Source organism: Lagenorhynchus albirostris, chromosome 9, assembly GCF_949774975.1.
Source record: "Lagenorhynchus albirostris chromosome 9, mLagAlb1.1, whole genome shotgun sequence".
NCBI lineage: Eukaryota > Metazoa > Chordata > Mammalia > Artiodactyla > Delphinidae > Lagenorhynchus > Lagenorhynchus albirostris.
Window position 1 is genome coordinate 22,157,735 of NC_083103.1, and position 27,768 is coordinate 22,185,502.

General features: G+C 39.3%; 1 protein-coding gene across 4 annotated transcripts; it reads left to right on the plus strand.

Moving 5' to 3' along the window:
• The first annotated feature begins 266 nt into the window (after positions 1 to 266).
• On the plus strand, positions 267 to 27,768 carry TRAF6 (TNF receptor associated factor 6). Of its 4 annotated transcripts, XM_060159376.1 has the most exons (9): positions 267 to 456; positions 2,143 to 2,199; positions 4,790 to 4,996; positions 6,434 to 6,754; positions 10,514 to 10,664; positions 11,592 to 11,750; positions 13,077 to 13,148; positions 22,565 to 22,642; positions 23,990 to 27,768. In XM_060159376.1, the coding sequence occupies exons 3-9, from the start codon at positions 4,962 to 4,964 to the stop codon at positions 24,857 to 24,859; spliced, it is 1,686 nt and encodes a 561-aa protein (XP_060015359.1). In that variant the 5' UTR covers positions 267 to 456; positions 2,143 to 2,199; positions 4,790 to 4,961; the 3' UTR covers positions 24,860 to 27,768. The 4 variants fall into 4 exon arrangements, with proteins under 4 accessions (XP_060015359.1, XP_060015362.1, XP_060015360.1 ...); XM_060159379.1 differs by lacking the exon at positions 4,790 to 4,996; XM_060159377.1 differs by lacking the exon at positions 2,143 to 2,199.

The following is a 27,768-nucleotide window of genomic DNA, read 5'->3' on the forward strand; positions in this document are numbered from 1 at the left end:
CTGCTGTTGCTGCTGCTCACTAGATCACAGTTACTCCGGGACAGATCTCACTTCAGGATTGCAGGGTAAGGAATTCCTAGGTGGGATTCGCACCCAAGCGAGGCGGAAACGCAGCGGGAGAGCTCTAGATTGACGGCTGGACCTGCCCGCGCCGGCACCGCAGCGCGCGCCTGTGGAGGACCGCCGCCAGGGGACGCCCACGCCCGGCTGGGCCGCTCTGTCTCCTCCCCTGCCCGCTCCCCGCCCCTCGCTCGCCCGGGCGAGCGGAGAAGGCGGAAGTAGGGGCATCCGCGGATGGGGCTCGGGCTTCCGGGGGATTCAGTAACGGCGGCCTTCGGGTCAAGAGATTGGCGTCCTGGCACCCTCGGCTTGGAGTGCGGTGCCTTTCTCTCCTGGCACCTTGGCTGAGTGGAGTCCTGCGGCCGGGCGTAGTCGGCGGCCCAGCGGACCGGAGTGGTGAGTCTCCTTCTGACGGCTCCCGGCGGTGGCGGCCTCTCTCCCCACGGGCTGGGATGCCTCCTCCTCTCCTGTTTCTCACTTGGGGACGCCGCCCCTGGCCCCTAGCTTCCCACGGGTTGGGGACGCCGCCTCCTCTCCCCTGGGTTCCCACAGGTTGGAGACGCCGCCCCCTGTCCCCTCACCTCTGCTCCGCCGGCCGGTGGGGACCACCTCCCCGGCTCACTCCATCCCCCAGCTGGAATCTCGCGCCAACTTTCTCGGCCCGACTTCCCCCACCCCGCGCATTCCCCTTCCCAGAAAAGGAAATCGCCTCCTGTATTTTCCTATTGCTCGGATGGTACCGGCTTAAAAAAATCCCTTTTAGGTTCTCAGCGACTCCCTCTGTCACTGTCATGGGAGAGCTATTTTTGGGTTCCCTGTTGAACTCAAATAGACGTCCCAGGCAGCAAGTGTTTTTTTTTTTTGAAAGAAAAGGTTCAGCTGACACGAATGTTCCTCCCCCGCCCTTGCACGCGGCAGTTCTAGCGATTGTTCCAGACGCTGGGTTGATAAAGCTGTTCCTAGTATTTGGCTTCAGGGGAACTCCAGCTGAGTTAGGACTGTCTTGAATGTGAACAGAAAGCACCTACAAATTTTAGGAGCTTCATACAACGTATAGTATTTGCGTGTTTTCTCTGGTTTCTCGGGAGTGTAAATCACTAAATGTCTTGCTACACAGGCATAGAAACAAGAAAAACTTGAAATTCTGAGTGTTGGCCTTGTGAACCTGGCCACTGGTATTTTATCCATTCCCTTGTGATTACTCGGGAAGGGAGAAGGGGCTTTTCTGATGTTGATATGGGAGTGGGGTGAGGACGCTGTGGCTTTTTTTGTGACTCAAGGAAGGAATGTGTCTCAGGCCCTTGTTGCCCATGTGATGATCAGAGTTTCAACCTGCACGCACTATATACATCACAGTATTTAAGAATTGTAACTTGAAGTCTTTTCTGTGACAAATTTGGATACGTGATGCTGATAAATTTTTGGCCACTTAGATTTTGAAAGAAGTTCAAATCTTTGCCTCCTGGAGGAGAACAAATCATCCCTAGGAAAGGGAATGTCCCCTCAAATTTATGTTCAAAAATAAGGCATAGTAGTTGACTCTTTTGCAGCACCTTCGCCATTGCAGCCCTTTTGCAGGTCTTTGCAATTTTAAGAATAGATCTTAAGGATTTGGTAAATAGTTCTTGTTTCTAAAGCTAGTAGCAAATTAAAGGTAATTTCTCAGTGTTTTGTATTATGTGGTTTTACTTTAAAACTTAAAATTGACCAGTTCAAGACATAACTTACTGATTTTTTAGCTTGGTACGTTTCTCTCATTAGCATCTGTTGATCTTAAAGGAACAAAGTTTTGTGTATCGCTCTACTCCCCTTCCCACAAGATACTTAACAGTATACTCTTTGGAGCATAATATATAACCCCATACTAATAGGTGAATTTAAGCCATGATTTCTTATAAGGCTATTTTTGATATTCATTTTGCAGTCAAAATAAGTTGGCAGTGGTTACATCCCACAATATTTAATTAACTCAGTGCTTACTGTACTAGATTCACAATTACAAAGAGGGAATTACAGTCATGAAGCTCAACGTATTAAGGAACCATTTAACCTTTGTGCTGTCTCTTCCATTAATTCATATAGAAAGCCACATGAATTCTGAATGTTAGAATAGAAAAGAGGCCAAAGAAATCTTTGAAGGTAAGAATATCTGTTTACTCTTATCTATTTTAGCTTATGTAAAGCCAAGCGTACCTCTGTAGCATCTCATGAAGTGGATACCTAAGGCACCATATGAGGTTAAAAAAAAAATACTAATAAAGCATAGTATTTTCTACACGGTTGCCAGATCATCATCATCTTCTTTTTTTAAAAAATTATTTACTTATTTATTTTTGGCTGTGTTGGGTCTTTCGTTGCTGCACGAGGACTTTCTCTAGTTGCAGCCAGTGCGGGCTACTGTTCATTGCAGTGCACGGGCTTCTCATTGCGGTGGCTTCTCTTGTTGCTGAGCACAGGCTCTAGGTGCGCAGGCTTCAGTAATTGTGGCTCGCGGGCTAAATAGTTGTGGCTCGTGGGCTCTAGAGTGCAGGCTCAGTAGTTGTGGCCCATGGGCTTAGTTGCTCCACAGCATGTGGGATCTTCCCCGACCAGCGCTTGAACCTGTGTCCCCTGCATTGGCAGGTGGATTCTCAGCCACTGCGCCACCAGGGAACCCCCCCAGACCATCTTCTATAGCTGACTCTAAGCACTTTTTGGGTTTTTTCTTGGTGTTAATTAAAATAGTTACTCACTGTAGTTAAGAAAGTGATTTTCAATTAAGTCATCACAGTCCCTAAAAGTAAAAGGAAAAAACGTTTTAACTTGCCAAAAAGAAAGAGTAAACCTAAAAATACTGAATGGCACTCAGAATACTGCTTTAGCTTAATTTTCCCTTTGTAGTATAGTTACATGGGACTACATACTGTAGACAGAGTGACTACCTAAAAAAGTTTATTTGAAAGATGAAAAGCTTCTGTATTACTTAAAGCATGAAAAATAATGGCATCTATATTTTTAAGAGTGCTCACTTTCATGTCTTGACACTGCATTCCTGCAGTGGAGTTCCTTTTAAGGAATTGTGACGGATTGGACAGATTTTCTTAGTAACACATTTGCTATAAAAGGTCTCTAAATCTAAAGACCTGCAAGTCTTTTGGACTGGATAGCAAGAGGGCAGTTTATCGACTATCCAATAAACTGAATTTTAACTGGACATTTGGGCAGAAAAGGTAGACTTAGCTCAGGGACTTTTGCTTTTGTCTCCTGGCTAGCATTTTGATATATGCTGTACAACCAAACGAATATTAATTTCTCAAAAGTGATTTTACTTTAAAAAAATGGTTAAAGTTTCAAAAGGTAACTATAAGACAAATACCGTATGCTAACACATATATATGGAATTTAAGGAAAAAAATGTCATGAAGAACCTAGGGGTAAAGAAGGAATAAAGACGCAGACCTCCTAGAGAACGGACTTGAGGTTATGGGGAGGGGGAAGAGTGAGCTGTGACAGGGCGAAAGAGAGTCATGGGCATATACACACTAACAAACGTAGTAAGGTAGATAGCTAGTGGGAAGCAGCCGCATGGCACAGGGATATTGGCTCGGTGCTTTGTGACAGCCTGGAGGGGTGGGATAGGGAGGGTGGGAGGGAGGGAGACGCAAGAGGGAAGACATATGGGAACATATGTTTATGTATGACTGATTCACTTTGTTATAAAGCAGAAACTAACACACCATTGTAAACCAATTATACCCCAATAAAGATGTTAAAAAAAAAAAGGTAACTATACCTGGAATTATCAAAGGTATATAAAATGTGTTCTCATACTTACTCTGCTTTTGGGAGTGGGAATTATAAAGCCTTTGATATTGGATATCAAAACATATCATATTGGATAACCAGCATCTATCAGAAACTATAAAAAGTTATATACTTTTTGACCTAATAATTCTACTTCTAAGAAATTTAACTAAGGTAGTAATTGAACACAAAAATGTATATGGGAAGAAAAATAACAAAGGATATAAACCCTAGTATAGCATTACAGTGTTATCTAGCAACAGATTTGGAGGGTATAACAGGGGCCTTATAACCGCATCCTGGAGCACAGGCGTAATAACTAGTTCTGTTCTTTGCCATTATCTTGCCATCCCTTCCTCCTTATCAACTTGTACTGAGTCTTCCACGGGATTCTGCATTAGTTATAACAAGGCTTTGCAAACTGTTTTTAACTTTTCAAAAATATTATCGAAACTAAAAAAGTAGAACAAAACATGAGTTTTTCTTTACTGATTTTTTGGAATTCTGTCAACCCAACCTGATAACACTGGACAGCTCATGTTTAACAGAAGCTGTGGTCAGCATCTTAGTCTAGTGTAATAAAAATAAATGGAAAGAAATTTTAAATTCAGCTTTATAGACAAAATTATCAAAACATAGACAAACATAGGATAGTACAAATTGCACAGGCTCTGGGTGAAGTAGTCTTGGGTTCTGATTCTAACTCTGTTTCTTATTAGTTGGGTAATCCTTGGCAAGTTACTTAGCCTTTTAAAGCTTCAGAGTTTCCACTTTGATAACCGGGGGCGGGGGCAATAAAATTGTTAAATAAAATAACTCTATAGAGGTACACATAATAACAACTCATTTTTACTTCCAGGCACAGTTCTAAGTGCTTTGCACATATTAACACATTTAATCCTCTCGGTAATTCTGAGGTGGATTCTTTTGTTACCCCCATTTACAGATGAGGAAACTGAAGCACAGAAAGGTTATATAGTTTGCCCAGGTCATACACCAAATGATGGAGACAAGAGTTAAACCCAGATCATCCGATTCCAGCATCTAAGCTCTTCACCACTTCATGATATTGCCTCTCCAGCCAGAACAGTGCTTCATCCTTTGTAGGTGGTCATCAAATGCTACTCAAAATCTTTTTGAGAAGAAGAAAAAGGTATCTATAGTGGTAAAAAATAGAGGATTACTGTCTTAACCCACTATTTGACATGGTGGCAGCCAGGATTTTTATATAAGAATGAGACAGGCGGGGGATACCTTGTCTACCATATTGGCTGGAGGCTTACATTCTGTTTTCTAGAACTCTGGTTGACGCTTGAACAACATAGGTTTGAACTGCATGAGTCCACTTATACATGGATTTTTTCCAATAAATACTACAGCACTACATTATCAGAGGTTGGTTGAATCAGTGGATATAGAACCACAGACACAGAGGGCAAGCTGTAACGTTATATGTGGATTTTTGACTGCGTGGGTGTCGGCACCCCAACCCCTGTGTTCAAGGGTCAACTGTATATCTGGTACATAGTGGGAATTTTCTATACATGTAATTACCTACAAGAGAGACCTGGTTAATTAGGCTGTGAACTGCTTCTAGACCTTAACTTCTCACTTGTAAATTCTGGTAATGGTTTAGAATTTGAAAGCATCCCACCTACCATGAAAGCAATAGTTTTCCATAGGCAAACAAAACCTCGCTTGTTTTTCCAGTCATTAGTAATGAAACATAGTCACTTGACATGACTGAAGGCACGAGGACATACAGATATACTTTTTCAATTCCTTTCTTTCTGTGTAATAGAAATTGCCACACTGAACATTTGGAGGTACAGTTGACCCCTTGAACAACACAGGTTTGAACTACACAGGTCCACTTAAATGCAAATTTTTTTCAGTAAAGGATCTGTGGTTATTGACTCCGAGGATGTGGAACTTTGGGAACAGAGGGCCAAGTCGGATTTTCTATTGCTCGGGTGTCGGCCTCCCTAACACCTGCCTTGTTCAGGGCTCAACTGTAGTCAATAGAGTTTTAGATCTAGAAGAAGAAACTGAGATCCAAATGGTTAGTTGCCCAAAATCACATAACTAATAGTTTCTCATGGTCATCTGATCCTTTGTGCATTGTTCGTCCTCACACTGCCTGCTGGTCGAGCTGTTCTCTTCAGCTCTGGATACTTGAAGGAAGTTCAGCAGCATAATTAAGTTCTTCAGCAGCTGCCTAATGAGCACCTGTTAGGTGAAAGCTCGTGCTGAGTACTGAGGAAATGAACATTCTTGAAACTGCAGTCATAGAAAACAGACATTTAAACAGATAATTATGCTAATTATTACAGTTGAGGTATGTTTCTTCTTTTAACCTTATATTCCATCCATCCTACTAGATCATGAACTCCTTAACTTGTAAAATAGTAGTCATGAAGCAAAGCTGAAAAAACTTTGAAAGTTTTCTGTAAATAATATTAACAGAGCTAATGTTTATTAACTAAAAGGTGGCTTGCATAGATAGCTATGATACGTGTGTGTGTGTGTGTGTGTGTATGTGTATGTATGTGTGTATGTGAAGGCATTTTTTGTCTTGCTATTTCTTCAGAGCAGTCGATAATCACCTTACTATGAGTCTGCTACACTGGGAAAACAGCTGTGGATCCAGCCAGTCTGAGAGCGACTGCTGTGCTGCCATGGCCGCCAGCTCCTGTGGTGCTGCAGCAAAAGATGACAGTGTGAGTGGAACTGCCAGCACAGTGAATCTTTCCAGCTCTTTTATGGAAGAGATCCAGGGATATGACGTGGAATTTGACCCACCCCTGGAAAGCAAGTATGAATGCCCCATCTGCTTGATGGCATTACGGGAAGCAGTGCAAACACCATGCGGCCACAGGTTCTGCAAAGCCTGCATCATCAAATCAATAAGGTACGTGAGCATAAGAATGAACCTATAACAACCAAATAGAACATTATTACATAGAACACAGGGCATCCCAAGAATAGTCTTATACATAAAAAGCTACTTCAGGAAGAAGAACACTGAACAGAAAACTGAGAAATTTACATTCTTATTCCAGTTCCTACTGTAGTATGAAAGGTAATTACTATGTCCTCCCCTCCTTTGACCCTCAGATAAATAAACAATAAGTAGCTACTTCTACTTAAAGCAGTTGTATTGTAGACTAGGGTGTGTCTCTAAGCTTTAAGAAAATAATTTAAAATAATGTACCTTAAATGATGATCCTACTAGAATACGATAATCTCAATGATAATCTCATTACAAATAATGCTGACTTTATGAGTAATCGTTATTCTCATTTTAGCCACATTAAATTTTGTCTGCTACCTGCTGCCTATGGACAACTGTAAAATAACCAGTATTTTTAAAGAAAGTATTGATTGATGGCTCTGCCTTCATAATATATCCAGAATTCAATCCCTGCCTCACCCTGTTCTGAATCACCATCAACTCTCTCACAGGCCTCCCTACTTCCACCCTTGCCTTCTTCCAGGCTGTTCTCAATATAGCAGCCAGAATGAACCTGGTAAAATAAGTAAGATGATGTCATCTCTGCTCAGAGCATTGCAGCAGGTCGTCTGGGAGTAAAAGCCAAAGCCCTTGTAAGGCCTTATATGATAGGTCCGTAAATTTTCTGATCATCTCTCTATTAGGCTCCCCTCCCCTCTACCAATTCACTCTTTGCTGTTCCTTGAACTTGTGAAGCATGCTCTTGGGGAGTTGGCTTCAGCTGTTCTCTCTGCATCTTACTTCAGTTAACTGCTTAGTCAGTGCCCTTTTCTCCCTCCAGTGTGGCTCAGATCTCACCTTCTCGTAGGTACCTTGGCTACCCTGTTTATACCGCAGCATGCCTTTCCCCACCTCTTCCCACACTCTCTATCTCCCTTACCTACCTTTCTTTTTTTCTCTAACACTTTTCATATTTAAAAATATAGATAATTTGTGTGTTTATTGTCTGCTTGCTCACCTGGAGTATAAGCTCCTTGAGAGCAGGGGTTGAGATCTATTTTAGTTCTTGATATTTCCTAAGTGCCAGGAGTAGCACCTGATACATAGTAGGTGCTCAGTAAGTCATGATTGCATCAACTGAACAAAAGTAGATGGGGTTTCCGCAAATGATTAAAATTCATCTCCTAAGAAATAGATACATTTTACTATAATTCAAAAGCTAGATGGGAATATTTTTAGGTGACTAAGGAGTTCTATACAGGACAAAAAAAATGGAAGAAGTGGGGGAATTTTAGGTTCTTCAACTAATAAGCATCTAGTCATATTGGTGAAATCATTTTTAAGTAGGTTAGCTGGCTGTTCACTCATCTTGTAAGTTTTTTTCTTTCGACTTTTTTTTTTTTTTTTTTTTTTTGCGGTACGCGGGCCTCTCACTGCTGTGGTCTCTCCCGTTGCGGAGCACAGGCTCCGGACGCGCAGGCTCAGCGGCCATGGCTCATGGGCCCAGCCGCTCCATGGCATGTGGGATCTTCCTGGACCGGGGCACGAACCTGTGTCCCCTGCATCGGCAGGCGGACTCTCAACCACTGCGCCACCAGGGGGAGCCCTGTTGGGAGGTTTTTGATTACTGATTCACTCTCCTTACTAGTAATGTAGTCTGTTCAGATTTTCTGTTTCTTTATGGTTCAGTCTTGGTAGGTTGCATGTTTCTGGGAATTTATCCATTTCTTTTAGGTTGTCAAATCTGTTGCCATATAAGTGTTCATAGTAGTCTCTTTTGATCCTTTGTATCTGTGGTATCAGTTGTGATGTCTCCTCTTTCATTTCTGATTTTATTTGAGTCCTCTTTTTTTTCTTGTTAGTCTAGCTAAACTTTTCTATAAAATTTGAATTTGTGGTAACTACATCCATACTTGGGAATTGGCTTAACTTAAGTTACAAGGGAGCATGTGTCTTGTTTCAATTTGGGGGAAAAATATGTTACCCAATGGTGAATTGGCAATATCTCTCTAGAGTTGGTGTTCTCATCCTCCACACTATTGGCATTTTGAGCCAGATACTTCTTTGTTGTAGAAGAATGTCCTGATGTTGTAGGGTGCTTAACAGCATTCCTGGCCTCTGCTCACTGGATGGTGAAATAGCCCCACTTTCCCAGTTGTGAGACCCAGAGTGTCTCCAGATGTTGCCAGATGTCCCCTGTGGTCAAAATTGCCCTAGTTGAGACCACTGGTTTAGGGTATACATGAGAGCAGTGTTAAAGGCTCACCTTTTTTTTCTGTTTATAATGATTTTCAATTTATATTGTATTTAGGTAGAAATAGGACCATATTATGGATCGTTGATTTTCCTGTAGGTGAAGATGTACAGAAAAACCCAAGTGTCACCCATGCCCAGGAAGGTAGCTAATCTTTAGCAGTTTTTTAATAGCAAGATATTCATGAAAATAGTGGAACAATGGTCTGAAAAGGAAGTAAAACCTACAAAAGGAAGTGTGAGGCTTTTTTTTTTCTTCTATCTCCCTCTAAGCTAGAAATGACCACTTACTTCAACTTTAATGTTCTTAAAGGAATGGCTCGGAAATTTCTCATCGGTTATAGTCATTCGGAGAATCAAAAGGCAGCATCTCAATCCAATTCCATTTTCCTTTGGAGTGATTGCTAATGCGGTGGATAATGGTTTCCAGTTTACTTTGAAAGGTTCTTATTTTCTCTTAGATATCCATCACTTACGTTTGGGGAATATATTTCAATAAACTTGTTTACGTCCCTGGTTCTCAAAAAATATTCGACAGTAGGATAATATCATGCAGTGTGAGAGAAGCCCTATAAAGACTGACTATGTCGGTCACATTTTGTAGTTCTAAGGCATTTGACAGCAGACTCCCATTTTCAACAACTTCACGTGCACAGGAACCACCACTGTTGCTTTACACGTAGGAGGTGTGCAACAAATGTTTGAGTGATTGACGCTCTGTAGCCTATCTGACCTGCCACGTTTCGTGAGTGAAGATTGAAACATCCCAAAAAGTTAAAGGGGAATGACAGACCCAAGCTTCCTGGGGTAGTTTTTCCCATCGTAAGGTAGAATAAACCATTGGGAAGCAGGACATAGAGGTCCTTTAACTCCTGATTGCATTGTATGTACCCTAGACATAAAAATAAAGGAAACCTTTGTTGCCCGTGAGCCAGTGTTGATGACTGTTCAAAGTAAACCTTAAAATGTGGCCTCCTGGGGCTACTTACTGCTAATTGGTTAATTTTTACTTATGACTAATAACTATAGACATGTTATTAGTATATTCTGAGCAGCATATAATTAGTTACATATCCCTAGTATGTTGAATAGCTGCTGATAGAGGCCTGCTAGACTGCCAAAATTCCCATCCTTAACTTTCACTTCATTTGTGTTGTTCAAAATATGATTTTATTCAATTTCTCATTTTTTGGTTGAAATCTATCCCACAATCTAAAATCCCATACTAGTTTTTGATAGATAATCCATATGGTGCTAGTTGTATCCATTTCATAAAAGAATGGTTCATAAACTGTCTGTAAAAGGACAGTTTATTTTAGTGATATTATACAATATAATGTGTTCATTTATTTTCTATAGGAAATAAGTAGAGAATTTATATGTGGTGAATTAAAGTTGTGTGTATTTTCTAATGTGAATGTTTAAAATCTACCAAATAATATGTATTTTATTTGTTTCTTTTAGGGATGCAGGTCACAAATGTCCAGTTGACAATGAAATACTGCTGGAAAATCAACTATTTCCTGACAATTTTGCAAAACGAGAGATTCTTTCTCTGATGGTGAAGTGTCCAAATGAAGGTTGTCTGCACAAGATGGAACTGAGGCATCTTGAGGTATTAAAGTTATTTTCTAGCTGTTAGCATATAGGCAGGGAAGTTCCTAGAGAATAGGAACTTTGCTGTGTCCATCTGGATATTGCCAGTGCCTAGCATATAGTGATTGGTTAGCAAATTCTTGCTGAATTGATACCAACCCTTTCCCTTTCATTATTGAGTATAAATATGAGTAGAAACTAGAAATTTCTTTTTCCATCTACTCTGGCTTTGCCCCAGTGATGATAAAAAATAAATCAGTATTCTATAAGTTTTTTGGATGAGCATTATCTGCAATAAAACTGAAGAGCATTTTAAATACAAGTGTCACATTTTAATTCCATAGCTTCATTTCTCTCATTTTGAAATAAGCAGCAAGTCACATGTAGCCATCATCTTAGCGCCATCGTCTTAGCACCCTCATACTTTTTTCTCTGGTTTTCTAAATTATTCATTTTATTATGAACTATAATATAGTTCTCCTATAGCTTGAGATTAACTGAATCCACGAGATAAAATAATTTGCTTTTAAATTAATCAGTCCTTAGTGTGGTAGTTTTACAAGAAGTTAAATATTGCTTATGTTCCATTTGAAATTAAGCATTTAAAATATATTTGTAACTTGCCCCCTTTACTTAGCTCCTTTTGGAGGAGCGGCCTTTCGACACTACTAAATTGATAATGAGAAAATCTGACTTCTTTCCAACTCTCTTCCCTAATTGGATACATGAACCTGAAAAGTCACATCCTTTGTATAAACTTTCCATTCACAACCATTCTTTGGAAAAAACCCATTAAGGCCTTCATATTGTGGTTCTGTGGTGTGTACTAAACAAAGTAGGTTCAGTGGACAATTCTATAGAAGAGAACAGTATATTCTTTGAAGAGATTATATTTAGATTTCTTAAGGATTGGCAAATACTAATTGATAATTTTTTTCCATCATAGGATCATCGAGCACATTGTGAGTTTGCTCTTATGAATTGTCCCCAATGCCAACGTCCCTTCCAAAAATGCCAACTTAATATTCACATTGTCAAGGAGTGTCCAAGGAGACAGGTTTCTTGTGTAAACTGTGCTGTATCGATGGCATTTGAAGATAAAGAGGCATGTACTAACTTGGATTTGTTAATTCCACTACTATTTTTTTTTTAATGTACAGTGGAGGGGGTTAGCAGTAGATGAAGATGTTAATCCAGTTCTGAGTCTGTATTATAAGTTGTGAGAAGACTGATTTTTTAAGAAAGTAAGTTCAATAAACCATTCTAGTAAATGAGTGTAGAGTTTATATTTTCATCTCTTTCTGAGAAAGCATTGTTTCTACTGCTTACTACAGTAGTAGATCTACAAGTAACAAGTTTTTAGGAAAGGTATATGCTGATCTGTTTCCCTATGTGATATTTTAATGACCAGTCTTGGATTAGAGACAAATAAATAAAAGAATTACTGTATAAGACTTATGTTTTTCTCTTTAAAAAAGAGAATGAGTGGTTAAAACTTTTAGGAGATTAAGTTAAATCCTACAAAGTGTGTTCCTTTGGTGATAATTCATCAAAACATATGATGAATTCACTTATCTGTACTTATGTTATACTTCAATTAAAACATTTATTTTTAAAAAGAAACTTCATGGCACTTGACAGCGTCATGATCATAGAATATTTTTCCCATTTATAAACTGGGATGTAGAGAGATTAAGTAATTTTATATTAATATTATCAATGGCAAAGCTAGCACTGAGATCCTAGATCCTGGATCCGTATCCTGTGTCCCTTTTACTAAAATAGAGTACATACAATTTATGTTCTTTTGTAACTATTAAGATACTTCCTTAAACTGTATTTCTTACAAATTTATCTTGTTAATTTTCCCTACTTTCTTATGAGATCAAGCATATTATGCTCTTTAAGTTGATGAATTATTCAAAAAAATGTCAGCTAACTTGCTAAAAAGTCTGAGGCATAATTAGAGCAAATTGGTGTCTTCTTAAACTTCAGTAAATTAAATGGACCTAACCAGAAGGGTTAATTATTTCTTAAATTTTTTGTATTCTAGAAAACAAGGCTCACCTTTCTGGGGCCTTTGAGAACATGGGCCTCCTGCCCTAATCATGCTTCTGTTCTTTACCCTCCTGATAAGAGTTTTAATTGAATCATGCTGCTGCTGGAAGTTTTTGGAAAGGTGTCTTTGGAGAATTATAATGTTGTTAAATGATGCTCAAACAGTCACAGATGCATCTTTTGTATACTATCATATTCTGTTAAAGAGCTGGAGGGTGAGATGAATCTCATTACTACACTGGCAAAGGGAGAGAAAATAACCTTTATAGATTATTCTCACATTTTTGTTTTACACACATCAAAAAAAAATAGGTTGGTGTTGCCTTTTCAGATTTTCTCACTTTTTTTCTTATATTTCTTTAATAAAATTTAGATTCATGACCAGAACTGTCCTTTGGCAAATGTCATCTGTGAATACTGCAACACCATGCTCATCAGAGAACAGGTATAATGATTCCCTTTCATAAATCAGTATTTCCATAAACAGGTTAAAGAAGTGAATTAGGTTTTTAACTGAAAATTTAAATCAGTAAGGCAAAATGAACACAGGTTGAAGAAGAATTAAAACTGTGTGAATTTTAAATGCAAATCAGAATCACAATGAGGTATCACCTCACACGCTATCATCAAAAAGTCTACAAATAATATTCTGGAGAGGGTGTGGGGAAAAGAGAACCCTCCTTCACTGTTGGTGGGAATGTAAATTGGTGCAGCCACTATGGAAAACAGTATGGAGTTTCCTTAAAAAACTAAAAGTAGAACTACCATATGATCCAGCAATCTTACTCATGGGCATATATCCCCAAAAGATGAAAACTCTTAATTTGAGAAGGTACACGGGGAATTCCCTGGCGGTCTGGTGGTTAGGACTCTGCGCTTTCACTGCTGAGGGCCCAGGTTCAGTTCCTGGTCGGGGAACTAAGATCCTGCAGGTTGTGCGGCACGGCCAAAAAAAAAAGAAAAAAGAAAAGGTACATGCACCCCAGTGTTTATAGCAGCATTATTTATAATAGCCAAGACTTGGAAACAACCGATTGGTTTAAGAAGATGTGATATGTATAGATAATAGAATATTACTCAGCCATAAAAAAGAATGAAATACTTCCATTTGCAGCAACATGGATGGACCTAGAGAATATTATACTAAGTGAAGTAAGTCAAAGACAATTGCTTTATGTTACCACTTATATATGGAATCTAAAAAATACAAATGAATCTTATATACGAAACAAATAGACTCACAGACATAGAAAACAAACTTAGGGTTACCAAAGGGGAAAGGGAAGTGGGGAGGGATAAATTAGTATAGATTAATAGATACCAACTACTATACATAAAATAGATAAGCAACAAGGATATACATAACACAGTAGGGAACTATATTCAATACCTTGTAACAACCTATAATGGAAAGTAATCTGAAAAATATAAATATATACATAGCTGAATCACTTTGTTATATACTTGAAACTAACACAGTATTGTAAATCTGTATTTCAATTTTAAGAAAACTGAATTTTTTCAAATAATATAATGAATAATTTCAGAAAGAACAAAATACTCAGCCCTGAGTACTTAAAATTCCTAAGTCATTAACATAATACCTGTGTTTATATATATTCATAGAAGTTCCAAAGCCAAGTAATTTTTAGATAAAAATAATTTAAAATGCTCATTTAAACACCAGAAACTTTATAAGAAATATCAATACATCTTTAGACTGTGAAATAAGGATCTTAGGTATCCAGAAACCAGTTGAAAAAGTAAGAACAATGAAATAGAAGGAAACAAGTCTATTCAGTAGCAGGATGTTATTTGTAGCCATGTCCCCGAGGCATGTTGGGAGATTTTGAGATTTCCAGGATCTGTAGCCCCTCTGTTCAGTTGCCTGTAGACCACTGATGGGGCATCATCAGAAGTAGTAGTTATATTAGAAAACTATTCATTTTTTTTATTAATAGAGAAAGGAAAATTCCATCTGATTGCTATCTTCTGACATTTGGAGGGTTTACCCACAAAATATGAATATTAGTCACTAAATATTTATACACTCATGAAATCTGCAAACCCGGAGATCATAATTGATTACCTTACTAAGTAGGAACAAGCAAAACCTGTCCCTCAACTAAACTTTTCCATTCATTTGTTAAGAGTCCTTTAGGTTTTTTTCCAACAGGGCCTTAATTTGAAGGTGTAAGTAACTTTTTGCTTGTGAAGTCTCATCTCCCGGGTTTTGCTTTTTGCTCTGTTTTAATACTTAAAGGAAACCACACAGCACATCTAAAATCCAGCAAAAGTAAAACTTAATGTAGGAAAAAACCCTAGGTTTAGAGTCAGAAAAACCTAGATTTTAACCCTGACTGTGCCACTACTTGCCCACTGATCTCTGACAAGAAAGTGGACATTCTAGATCAGGGATCAGCAAACCAGCCCACCAGCCAAATCTGGCTGCTGCCTGCTTTTTAAAATAAGTTTTATTGGAACACAGCCATGCCCATGTGTTGTATGTGGCTGGTTTTGTGCCACAATGGTAGAGCTGAGTACTTGGGACAGACTCCATAGGGCTTACAAGGCTGAAAATATTTACTATATGACCCTTCACAAAAAATTTTATTGACCACCTAGATTATGCGAAATGAAGGACTGGATTAAATGGTCTCTGATGTTGTTTCTGCTTGAAATATCTATGATTACAGCTAAACTAAATTTCTAAAGGAAATTTAGTACCACTTTCAAAGAACATGATTCTACATAATGGATCTTACCTTAAAGAATTTAGAGTCCCCAAATCAAAGCCTGAGACTTTCTTTAAAACTTTTATTAAAGTGCTTAAAATATCTTCTAACATCTGAGTCTCCCCATTGTAGTCAAAGCATGCGCAGGTTAACAAAAAGTAAGATTTATGAAAGGTGGTCATGAGGGAAAGACAGGGTGCAGTCAGTGGCTCTAACGTATATAGTTTATTGAATAGGGATTCAGTGGCCTGGACCACAGTGAGAGTCTTAGTTGGGTCATGGTTGACATCAGAAGGTACTTTTTCTTTATAATGCCGCTAGAGGGTGCCAGTTCCCTGGCAATAGGAATAAATTCATTTTCTTGAAATGAATTTTGAGTGATTTGGGGGTATGGTATGAGACGTTGATATTTCCTTCCTTTGTGACTTTTGGAAGTAAATATCATTTTTTAAGTTGATAAAATACATTTTATGTTGATGCAAAGCCAGTCTAAATCAGCTAAGTCTCAATTATAAAATAAGCTTAACAGAGCTGCAAAACAACTTTTATATATATGCACTAGCCAATCTAAATCCAGCCAGGTATTGCTTTGAAGAGGCCCTTAGATACCTGGAGTTAATTTGAAAATGAAGAAAAAATTGGTTAAGAACATCATATTGCAGTTCCTGTTCAAGACAGCTATGTATTGGATTGGCCAAAAAGTTCGTTCGGGTTTTCCATAAAATGTTCGGAAAAACCCGAACGAACTTTTTGGCCAACTCAATATGATGCCTGTGAATTCACCTCCTCCCAAGAGTCTACAGCTACACATGGAAAAACTTCCTCTTATAAAAACCTAAAAGGCTGGCTGAGTAATGACTACACATTAGGCAAATGAGAAGAAAATCACATCAAAGTGGGTAGGAAAGGCTAGGAAACAATCTCACCATATACCCACAAGCAGGAGGGAACTCAAACCCTGGAGCTTCTCCCTGAGGACTGAAGGGTCCAAACCCACTCCTCAGGCATTTCAACTTTTAAGACATACACTGGAGAGATAAGCTCCCCAAATATCTGACTCTGAAAACCAACAGGGCTCATGTTCCTAGACCCACCAGACTCTAGTGATCTTGGAAGCTGCTCTTTTTTTTTTTTCCTTTTTAACATCTTTATTGGAGTATAATTGCTTTACAATGGTGTGTTAGTTTCTGCTTTGTAACAAAGTGAATCAGCTACACATATATGTATATCCCCATATCTCCTCCCTCTTGCGTCTCCCTCCCACCCTCCCTATCCCACTCCTCTAGATGGTCACAAAGCAGCAAGCTCATCTCCCTGTGCTATGCAGCTGCTTCCCACTAGCTATCTATTTTACATTTGGTAGTGTGTATACATCAATGCTACTCTCTCATTTTGTCCCAGCTTTCTCTTCCCCCTCCCGTGTGCTCAAGTCCATTCTCTGTCTGCATCTTTATTCCTGTCCTGCCCCTAGGTTCTTCAGAACCTTTTTTTTTTAATTCCGTGTATATGTGTTAGCATACAGTATTTGTTTTTCACTTTCTGACTTCACTCTGTATGACAGACTCTAGGTCCATCAACCTCACTACAAATAACTTAATTTTGTTTCTTTTTATGGCTGAGTAATATTCCATTGTATATATGTGCCACATCTTCTTTATCCATTCATCTGTCAATGGACACAGGTAGCTTCCACATCCTGGCTATTGTAAATAGAGCTGCAGTGAACATTGTGATACATGCGTCTTTCTGAATTATGGTTTTCTGAGGATATATGCCCAGTAGTGGGATTGCTGGGTCGTATGGTAGTTCTATTTTTAGTTTTTTAAGGAACCTCCATACTGTTCTCCATAGTGGCTGTATCAATTTACATTCCCACCAACAGTGCAAGAGAGTTCCCTTTTCTCCACACCCTCTCCAGCATTTATCGTTTCCAGATTTTTTGATGATGGCCATTCTGACAGGTGTGAGGTGATACTTCATTGTAGTTTTGATTTGCATTTCTCTAATGATTAGTGATGTTGAGCATACTTTCATGTGTTGGCAATCTGTATATCTTCTTTGGAGAAATGTCTATTTAGGTCTTCAGCCCATTTTTGGATTGGGTTGTTTGTTTCTTTGATATTGAGCTGCATGAGCTGCTTGTAAATTTTGGAGATTAATCCTCTGTCAGTTGCTTCATTTGCAAATATTTTCTCCCATTCTGAGGGTTGTCTTTTCATCTTGTTTGTGGTTTCCTTTGCTGTGCAAAAGCTTTTAAGTTTCATTAGATCCCATTTGTTTATTTTTCTTTTTATTTCCATTTCGCTAGGAGGTGGTCAAGAAGGATCTTGCTGTGATTTATGTCATAGAGTGTTCTTCCTATGTTTTCCTCTAAGAGTTTTATAGTGTCTGGCCTTACATTTAGGTCTTTAATCCATTTGGAGTTTATTTTTGTGTATGGCGTTAGGGAGTGTTCTAATTTCATTCTTTTACATATAGCTGTCCAGTTTTCCCAATACCACTTACTGAATAGGCTGTTTTTTCTCCGTTGTGTATTCTTGCCTCCTTTATCAAAAATAAGGTGACCATGTGTGTGTGGGTTTATCTCTGGGCTTTTGATCCTGTTCCACTGATGTATATTTCTGTTTTTGTGCCAGTACCATACTGTCTTGATTACTGTAGCTTTGTAGTATAGTTTGAAGTCAGGGAACCTGATTCCTCTAGCTCTGATTCTCTTTCTCAAGATTACTTTGGCTCTTTGGGGTCTTTAGTGTATCCATACAAATTGTGAAAATTTTTGTTCTAGTTCTGTGAAAAATGCCATTGGTAGTTTGATAGGGATTGCATTGAATCTGTAGATTGCTTTGGGTAGTAGAGTCATTTTCACAATGTTGATTCTTCCAATCCAAGAACATGGTATATCTCTTCATCTGTTTGCATCATTTTTAATTTCTTTCATCAGTGTCTTACAGTTTACTGCATACAGGTCTTCTGTCTCCTTAGGTAGCTTTATTCCTAGGTATTTTATTCTTTTTGTTGCAGTGGTAAATGGGAGTGTTTCCTTAATTTCTCTTGCAGATTTTTCATCATTAGTGTATAGGAATGCAAGAGATTTCTGTGCATTAATTTTGTGTCCTGCTACTTTACCAAATTCATTGAATTAGCTCTAGTAGTTTTTTGGTGGGATCTTTAGGATTCTCTATGTATAGTATCATGTCATCTGCAAACAGTGACAGCTTTACTTCTTTTCTGATTTGGATTCCTCTTATTTCTTTTTCTTTTCTGATTGCTGTGGCTAAAACTTCCATAACTATGTTGAATAATAGTGGTGAGAATGGACAACCTTGTCTTGTTCTGGATCCTAGAGGGGGTGGTTTCAGTTTTTCCCCATCGAGAATGATGTTGGCTGTGGGTTTGTCATATATGGTCTTTATAGTGTTGAGGTAGGTTCCCTCTATGCCTACTTTCTGGAGGGTTTTTGTCATAATGGGTGTTGAATTTTGTCACAAGCTTCTTCTGCATCTATTGAAATGATTATATGGTTTTTATCCTTCAGTTTGTTGATATGGTTTATCACATTGATTGACTTGTGTATACTGAAGAATCCTTGCATTCCTGGGATAAACTCCACTTGATCATGGTGTATGTCCTTTTAATGTGCTGTTGGATTCTGTTTGCTAGTATTTTGTTGAGGATTTTTGCATCTATGTTCATCAGTGATATTGGCCTGTAGTTTTCTTTCTTTGTGACATCTTTGTCTGGTTTTGGTATCAGGGTGATGGTGGCCTCATAGAATGAGTTTGGGAGTATTCCTCCCTCTGCTATATTTTGGAAGAGTTTGAGAAGGATAGGTGTTAGCTCTTCTCTAAATTGATAGAATTTACCTGTGAAGCCATCTGGTCCTGGGCTTTTGTTTGTTGGAAGAGTTTTAATCTCAGTCTCAATTTCAGTGCTTGTGATTGGTCTGTTTATAATTTCTATTTCTTCGTGGTTCAGTCTCGGAAGGTTGTGCTTTTCTAAGAATTTGTCCATTTCTTCCAGGTTGTCCATTTTATTGGCATATAGTTGCTTGTAGTAATCTCTCATGATCCTTTGTATTTCTACAGTGTCAGCTGTTACTTCTTTTTCATTTCTAATTCTATTGATTTGAGTCTTCTCCCTTTTTTTCTTGATGAGTCTGGCTAATGGTTTATCAATTTCGTTTATTTTCTCAAAGAACCAGCTTTTAGTTTTATTGATCTTTGCTATTGTTTCCTTCATTTCTTTTTCATTTATTTCTGGTCTGATCTTTATGATTTCTTTCCTTCTGCTGACTTTGGGGTTTTTTTGTTCTTCTTTCTCTAATTGCTTTAGATGTAAGGTTAGGTTGTTTATTTGAGATGTTTCTTGAGGAAGGATTGTATTGTTATAAACTTCCCTCTCAGAATTGCTTTTGCTTCATCCCATAGGTTTTGGGTCATCGTGTTTTCATTGTCGTTTGATTCTAGGTATTTTTTGATTTCCTCTTTGATTTCTTTAGTGATTGGTTGGTTATTAAGTAGTGTATTGTTTAGCCTCCATGTGTTTGTATTTTTTACAGATTTTTTTCCTGTAATTGATATCTAGTCTTACAGTGCTGTGGTCCGAAAAGATACTTGATATGATTTCAATTTTCTTAAATTTACCAAGGCTTGATTTGTGACCCAAGATAATGATCTATCCTGGAGAATGTTCCATGAGCACTTGAGAAGAAAGTGTATTCTGTTGTCTTTGAATGGAATGTCCTATAAATATCAATTAAGTCCATCTTGTTTAATGTGTCATTTAAAGCTTGTGTTTCCTTATTTATTTTCATTTTGGATGATCTGTCCATTGGTGAAAGTGGGGTGTTAAAGTCCCCTTCTATGATTGTGTTACTGCCAGTTTCCTCTTTAATGGCTCTTAGCATTTGCCTTATGTATTGAGGTGCTCCTGTGTTGGGTGCATAAATATTTACAGTTGTTATATCTTCTTCTTGGATTGATACCTTGATCCTTATGTAGTGTCCTTCTTTGTCTCTCGTAACAGTCTTTATTTTAAAGTCTATTTTGTCTGATACGAGAATTGCTGCTCCAGCTTTCTTTTGATTTCCATTTGCATGGAATATCTTTTTCCCTCCCCTCACTTTCAGTCTGTATGTGTCCCTAGGTCTGAAGTGGGTCTCTTGTAGACAGCATATATACGGGTCTTCTTTTTGTATCCATTCAGCCAGTCTTCGTCTTTTGGTTGGAGTATTCAGTCCATTTACATTTAAGGTAGTTATCGATATGTATGGTCCTATTACCATTTTCTTAATTGTTTTGGGTTTGTTATTGTAGGTCTTTTCCTTCTCTTGTGTTTCCTGCCTAGAGAAGTTCCTTTAACATTTGTTGTAAAGCTGGTTTGGTGGTGCTGAATTCTCTTAGCTTTTGCTAGTCTGTAAAGGTTTTAATATTTCTGTTGAATCTGAATGAGATCCTTGCTGGGTAGAGTAATCTTGTTTGTAGGTTTTTCCCTTTCAGCACTTCAAATATGTCCTGCCACTTCCTTCTGGCTTGCAGTGTTTCTGCTGAAAGATCAGCTGTTAACCTTATGGGGATTCCCTTGTATGTTATTTGTTGTTTTTCCCTTGCTGCTTTTAATATTTTTTCTTTGTATTTAATTTTTGATAGTTTGATGAATATGTGTCTTGGCGTGTTTCTCCTTGGATTTGTCCTGTATGGGACTCTCTGCTCTTCCTGGACTTGATTAACTATTTCCTTTCCCATATCAGGAAAGTTTTCAATTATAATCTCTTCAAATATCTTCTCAGTCCCTGTCTCTTTCTCTACTTCTGGGACCCCTGTAATTCGAATGTTGGTGTGTTTAATATTGTCCCAGAGGTCTCTAAGACCGTCCTCAATTCTTTTCATTCTTTTTTCTTTATTCTGATCTGCAGTAGTTATTTCCACTATTTTGTCTTCCAGGTCACTTATCCGTTCTTCTGCCTCAATTATTCTGCTATTGATTCCTTCTAGAGAATTTTTAATTTCATTTATTGTGTTGTTTATCACTGTTTGTTTGCTCTTTAGTTCTTCTAGGTCTTTGTTAACCGTTTCTTGTTTCTCCATTCTATTTCTAAGATTTTGGATCATCTTTATTATCATTACTCTGAATTCTTTTTCAGGTAGACTGCCTGTTTCCTCTTCATTTGTTTGGTCTGGTGGGTTTTTACCTTGCTCCTTCATCTGCTGTGTGTTTCTCTGTCTTCTCATTTTGCTTAACTAACTGTGTTTGGGGTCTCCTTTTTGAAGGCTGCAGGTTTGTAGTTCCCGTTGTTTTTGGTGTCTGTCCCCAGTGGCTAAACTTGGTTCAGTGGGTTGTGTAGGCTTCCTGGTGGAGGGGACTGGTGCCTGTGTTCTGGTGGATGAGGCTAGATCTTGTCTTTCTGGTGGGCAGGACCGCATCTGGGGGTGTGTTTTGGGGTGCCTGTGACCTTATTATGATTTTAGGCAGCCTCTCTGCTAATGGGTGGGGTTGTGTTCCTGTCTTGCTAGTTGTTTGCCATGGGGTGTCCAGCACTGTAGCTTGCTGGTCATTGAGTGGAGCTGGGTCTTAGCATTGAGATGGAGATCCCTGGGAGAGCTTTCGCCATTTGATGTGACATGGAGCCAGGAGGTCTCTGGTGGACCAGTGTCCTGAACTTGGCTCTGCCACCTCAGAGACACAGGCCTGACACCCACCCGAGCACCAAGACCCTACCAGTCACAGAGCTGTTCTCCCAGGTACCAAGCTGATCCTCTCACAATCATTTTACACTGAATCAGGCTTTTTCAAATGCCAATCTGATCATCTCATCAGCTACAGATATTTCAGTGACATCTTATTGTTCCTAATTATTCTTTCCAGTGGTGGACCAACAGTGGGGCAGGGAGAGTGGTTTGTCCAAGCTAAAATCCAGCTGGAGGATGTCCGTAAATATCATTTTAATCTTTGTGGGCTAACTGGTTTCTGTTGCAACTATTCACTCAGCCATTGTAACAAAGTCAGCCACTGACAGTATATGATTTTGTTTAGATGAAGTGTAACTCTTCATTTCAAGTATGATCTTGTCAAACTAGACTATGATATGCAGGGTAAAATATTTTTCAACCTTTGTTTTGGTTTTCAGATGCCTAATCATTATGATCTAGACTGTCCTACAGCCCCAGTTCCATGCACATTCAGTACTTTTGGTTGCCATGAAAAGGTAAGGGTTTTTTTTTCCCTTTTAATTCTTGAATATAGATCAAGAAAATTAAGTTATATAGTGTAGTGGAGGATACCAGTGGTTTGGAGGTGGCCAACACACATTGTTTATGTGGTCTTAAGCTCCAAGAAATTGGGACTCAGAATATTAATTTTGAGAAATAGTTGGTGATGATAATGGGAGGTGTGATTGGGATCATATAGAGTGTACAGGAAAGAGAAGTAGAACAGGAAAGGAGCCATGAATGAACAGTCTCAGACGTTGATGAAACAGGCAAGGAGAAGTTATTGTTATGATCTCCAAAATTAGTTTCAAGACTTAGCGATCAGTTGTGTCAAATGTCGGAGAGGGAGCATTGTTTATGATAAGTTGATCTTTCTGGAGAGTGCGATTACACTTCGGCTTTTCCACTGTGCCTTTTTATCTGACTTTTTTACAGTAAGTATGTGTTTAATAATTAAAAAAATAAAATGAGCAAATAGTGTATAGTATGGTTACACTTTGTGAGAAAATTCTGTATTTGTGTGCGTAGAGACAAAGACTTAAAGGAAATGTATCAAAATGTTAATGGTAGTTAGGTGAGATAATAGGTAACTTATTTTCTTTTTGATCATCTACACTTCCTATTTTTCTGTAATATACATGAATTACCCTTACAATAAAAATTGTTATATGATTTTTTTTTCATATAACAGGCTATTCTTGATGATCTTAGAAGAGTATGAAGACAGAGAAGATTCTACTTTGCAACAGATTTGTAAAAATAAGTGAGGGATTGGGGGCAGGCAGTGCAGGTGGACTCCTCTTGGTTATAAAAGGAGAAGGGAGAAAATGATACTAGTTAGAGGGGGATACAAGATCAATAGAGAGGTTTGCCCCTTTTTTTAAACAGGAAAGACTTTACTAATTCTGTTCTGAGGGGAAGGGTTAAGAGGAGAGAATGTTTGAAAATAAAGGAGAAAGGGGATAGCTAAGCAGAATCTCTGAGGTGTTGAAAAGGGGCAGGTGCCAGTTAGAGCCCAGGTGAAGCATTAATCTGGGACAAGAGGAGAGTCAGCTCTGAATCAGAAAAGAAGGATGAGTATAGATCCTGATACTTTTACAGGTAGGAGGGAGGTTTTTTTCTGAGTCCCTGAACGATTATTCAGCAGATAGCCTCTCGGTTTTTCAGGGAATTAGGAGGCAAGATCATCTTACTGGATCGAGAATCTGATGAAATCAAAGAAGATTGTAGGGGATTGAGGGAAGTGATGACATGGCTTAAAAACCTTTTATTTGGCTTGGCTAGGTCCCTTTCCTGGTGCTCACGTCTCTGTTCCTAACCTAAGGCCTGTGCATGATTTTCAGATGCAGAGGAATCACTTGGCACGCCACCTGCAAGAGGATACCCAGTCGCACATGAGAATGATGGCCCAGGCTGTTCAGACTTTAAGCCTTGCGATAGCTCCCGCACCTCAGCGTGGCATGCTGCCATGTGATTCTGCCTCTCTGCCCCGGATTTCCTCTGGGTGTCACTCAGAGGTCCAGAATTTCCAAGAAACCATTCAACAGTTAGAGGGTCGCCTTGTAAGACAAGACCATCAAATCCGGGAGCTGACTGCAAAAATGGAAACTCAGAGCACGTATGTAAGTGAGCTAAAACGAACTATTCGAACCCTTGAGGACAAAGTTGCTGAAATAGAAGCACAGCAGTGCAATGGAATTTACATCTGGAAGATTGGCAATTTTGGGATGCACTTGAAATCTCAAGAAGAGGAGAAACCTGTTGTCATTCACAGCCCCGGATTCTACACAGGCAAACCCGGCTACAAACTATGCATGCGCCTGCACCTGCAGCTACCGACTGCACAGCGCTGTGCCAACTACATATCCCTCTTTGTCCACACGATGCAAGGAGAGTATGACAGCCACCTCCCTTGGCCCTTCCAGGGTACGATACGCCTTACCATCCTTGATCAGTCTGAAGCACCTGTAAGGCAAAACCATGAAGAGATAATGGACGCCAAACCAGAGCTGCTTGCCTTCCAGAGACCCACAATCCCACGGAACCCCAAAGGGTTTGGCTATGTGACCTTTATGCATCTGGAAGCCCTAAGACAAAGAACCTTCATCAAGGACGACACGTTATTAGTACGCTGTGAGGTCTCCACCCGCTTTGACATGGGCAGTCTTCGGAGGGAGGGTTTTCAACCACGAAGTACTGACTTGGGGATATAGCATCCCCTCATTTGTTTAAGAAACAAAACAACAGAAAAAACATTTGGAGAAAACTTGCCCTGTTTTCAATAACATACAAACAAAAAAAGCAATGGGGAAGGTATACCCACCAGTGAATGTGGTTAGAGAGGTCACTTGCCACTTTCCTGTTAAAAATATCTGAAGCAGGGCTTCCCTGGTGGCGCAGTGGTTGAGAGTCCACCTGCCGATGCAGGGGACACGGGTTCGTGCCCCGGTCCGGGAAGATCCCACATGCCACAGAGCAGCTAGGCCCGTGAGCCATGGCCGCTGAGCCTGCGCGTCCGGAGCCTGTGCTCCGCAACGGGAGAGGCCACAACAGTGAGAGGCCCGCGTTATCGCAAAAAAAAAAAAAAAAAAAAAAATATCTGAAGCAGTTTTCTCGGGAATGTACGTGTTCCCTGCCTTTTAAAAATGGTTACACTCAAAGTGCCTGTGGCCTATGGCAGCAGTTGTTTGTCTAGTAGGATATCTCTCTGTTTTATTTTCATGGGCTCTTGCTCCAGGGGGGTTTATTGTCAAACCCAGGTTAGGAGTAGTAAAGCTCAAACCTTTTAATAATAATGGACGTTCCATAAAATTTCCACGTATTCTTATAGTGTTAGATGCAATATATTAAGCTTGAGAATCACTACCGCCTCGCGCTGGTGCCAGCGAGAATAATTATTATTCTTGAGTTCTCATTTTATTTGAACTTCTGTAGATTTCAGAGGATTTGAACCATAATCCTTGGAAAGTTTAAGTTCTCATTAACCCTGTTTTTTCCGCCTGCAGGGTGTTTTTAAGGATATTCAGGGACTAGTTTAAACCCTAAATATAAGCTTACTAAGTGTGGATATGTTGTTTGTTGAATAATTCTTGTTTCATTGTACCTTGCTTATTTACTTGAGGCTACAAAGTAGCATCTTGTCCAGAGTTTAGAACTCTGAGAACCATGTGGAAACCAGCTGCTGGGTGTTATGCTATAAATCCCTTTTGTCTATTCCAGGCAGAGTGAATTCCACAGCCCTACCTATGTTCTCTGTTGCCTAATGGTTGTAGGACAAGGAGATGCACACACATAATCACCAACAAAAATTTTAAATGGCTCAACTAGTCAACCAATAGGGCAGCTCATTGGTGGTGAGAAAAGCTATTTGAGCCAGAAATTTTCAGCTCTTTTGAACACCTTCTGGTTTAGTTCAATTAATGGAAGAAAATTGCTGTCCTAAATGCAGAATTTCTTAATACTTGGGAGATCATTGGTGTACCTGAGAGGTCACCAAACCAAGGTTGGAAGTCATAGTGATTATATCAGGACTTGGCTGGAGCGGGTGGCTTTAGTCCCACAGTTCATACCTGAGGAGGATCACGTGGAATGTATTGAAGTGGTCAGTTGTTCCTAACAGGGAGGGATGGGTTTTGTGCCACTAGATACTTGTTAAAAGCCTTAGATACTAAAGATTATGGTGAAATGTAGTTCTCAGGGAGTCCCACAACTAGTACAGGCTCTTATGAAGAATCTGAGAGGACCCCTACACCATGCTGTTTATACAAGATTGTTTAAAGTTGTCTGAGGTAGTCCTGCAACTCCAGAGAGGCCAAATCAGAGCCCCTGGCCGGTGTTCAAGATCAGCCTTCATTTCAAGAGGAAGCCAAGAGACCGTGCAAAGGAATGGTCTCGGTTCCGGGCAGACCCAGCAAGTGCCACTCTGACCTTTCCCTTTACTTTTCTGTCTACTCTCCTTACCCACCCCACATCCAGGCTCCTGCTCTGGTGGGTTTATTCTGTAAAGTGGGGGAAAGAAAAGGTCATACAGGGACCCTGTTCCCAGTGCCACCATCAGCGGCAGCTGCCCGTCGCTAGCTCACAGTTGGCTTGCTGACAGTTTGTGCTCCGTGGCCCCTGAGCTCTGCAGCCAGCTCCCGAGGATCACTGCGGCACGGCCCTCTAGGTGAGGAGCCCGGCACCGCTGCTGTTCCTGTGATGGTTTTCCAGAAATAAATTGCTGTCCAGTTCCATGTGAAAAATAAATGGCAGTTACTCTTGTATAGAAACAAAAAAGCCTGGAGGAAATATACTAAACTCTTTTTGATGACTTATTTTCTTCTTTGTGCTTTCTTACATGTTTTATATTTTTTTACAGTAAACATGTCCTTGGAGAAAAAAATGTTGCCACAAAACATTCAACCCTCACAGAGAAGGAAATAGCATTTAAAAGCTTCCTGGTCAAATTTCTATTAAAAGCATGGCTGTGCATTAGGTACTGAGGCGAGCCATTTCCTGCTTTGGTTATGTTATTTTTTTCTACTAACTTGGGAGCCTTAATCCAAACAACAACAGTTTTTTGCCTCACTTCAACTTTTAGCTTCAGGTTTCGCTGAAGGAGTTGAATTAGCTATTTCTAAGGTCCATGCCAACCATAAAATTCTGTTTTAAGAAATGAAGTGCTAACCAGCAGAAAGTTGGCAATATCTACAAGAGGATTTTGCCAGTAGAAAAATTGCTTTATTTTTTTTGCTGACATAATACTTCAATTTAGTATCAATTTAGGGTCTCCTTTTAATTTGAACAATTTTTTTTAACCCCCAACATTTGGCATTTTGTAATAAACCTGCCACTTATTTTATACTGGTCGTTCATTGTGAATATAGAGTAAAAGTAATGGTCAAACTCTCCATATATAAACTTTTGGTGACTTCAACTCAGAATCCACTCTTCGCTGGAAAGTGGCTCTCTTCCGTTCATTTTTCAAACCTCCTGCCTCACTCTGCAACATGCTGGTTTCACCCAGTTGGCTAACAAGTATTTGAGCTGTGTATTTATGTTTTATTAACCTTTTAACATTTATCTTTGGACATTGCTTTTACACATTGTTAAATTAAAAATAAATTGTTTTTTTCTTTTCCCA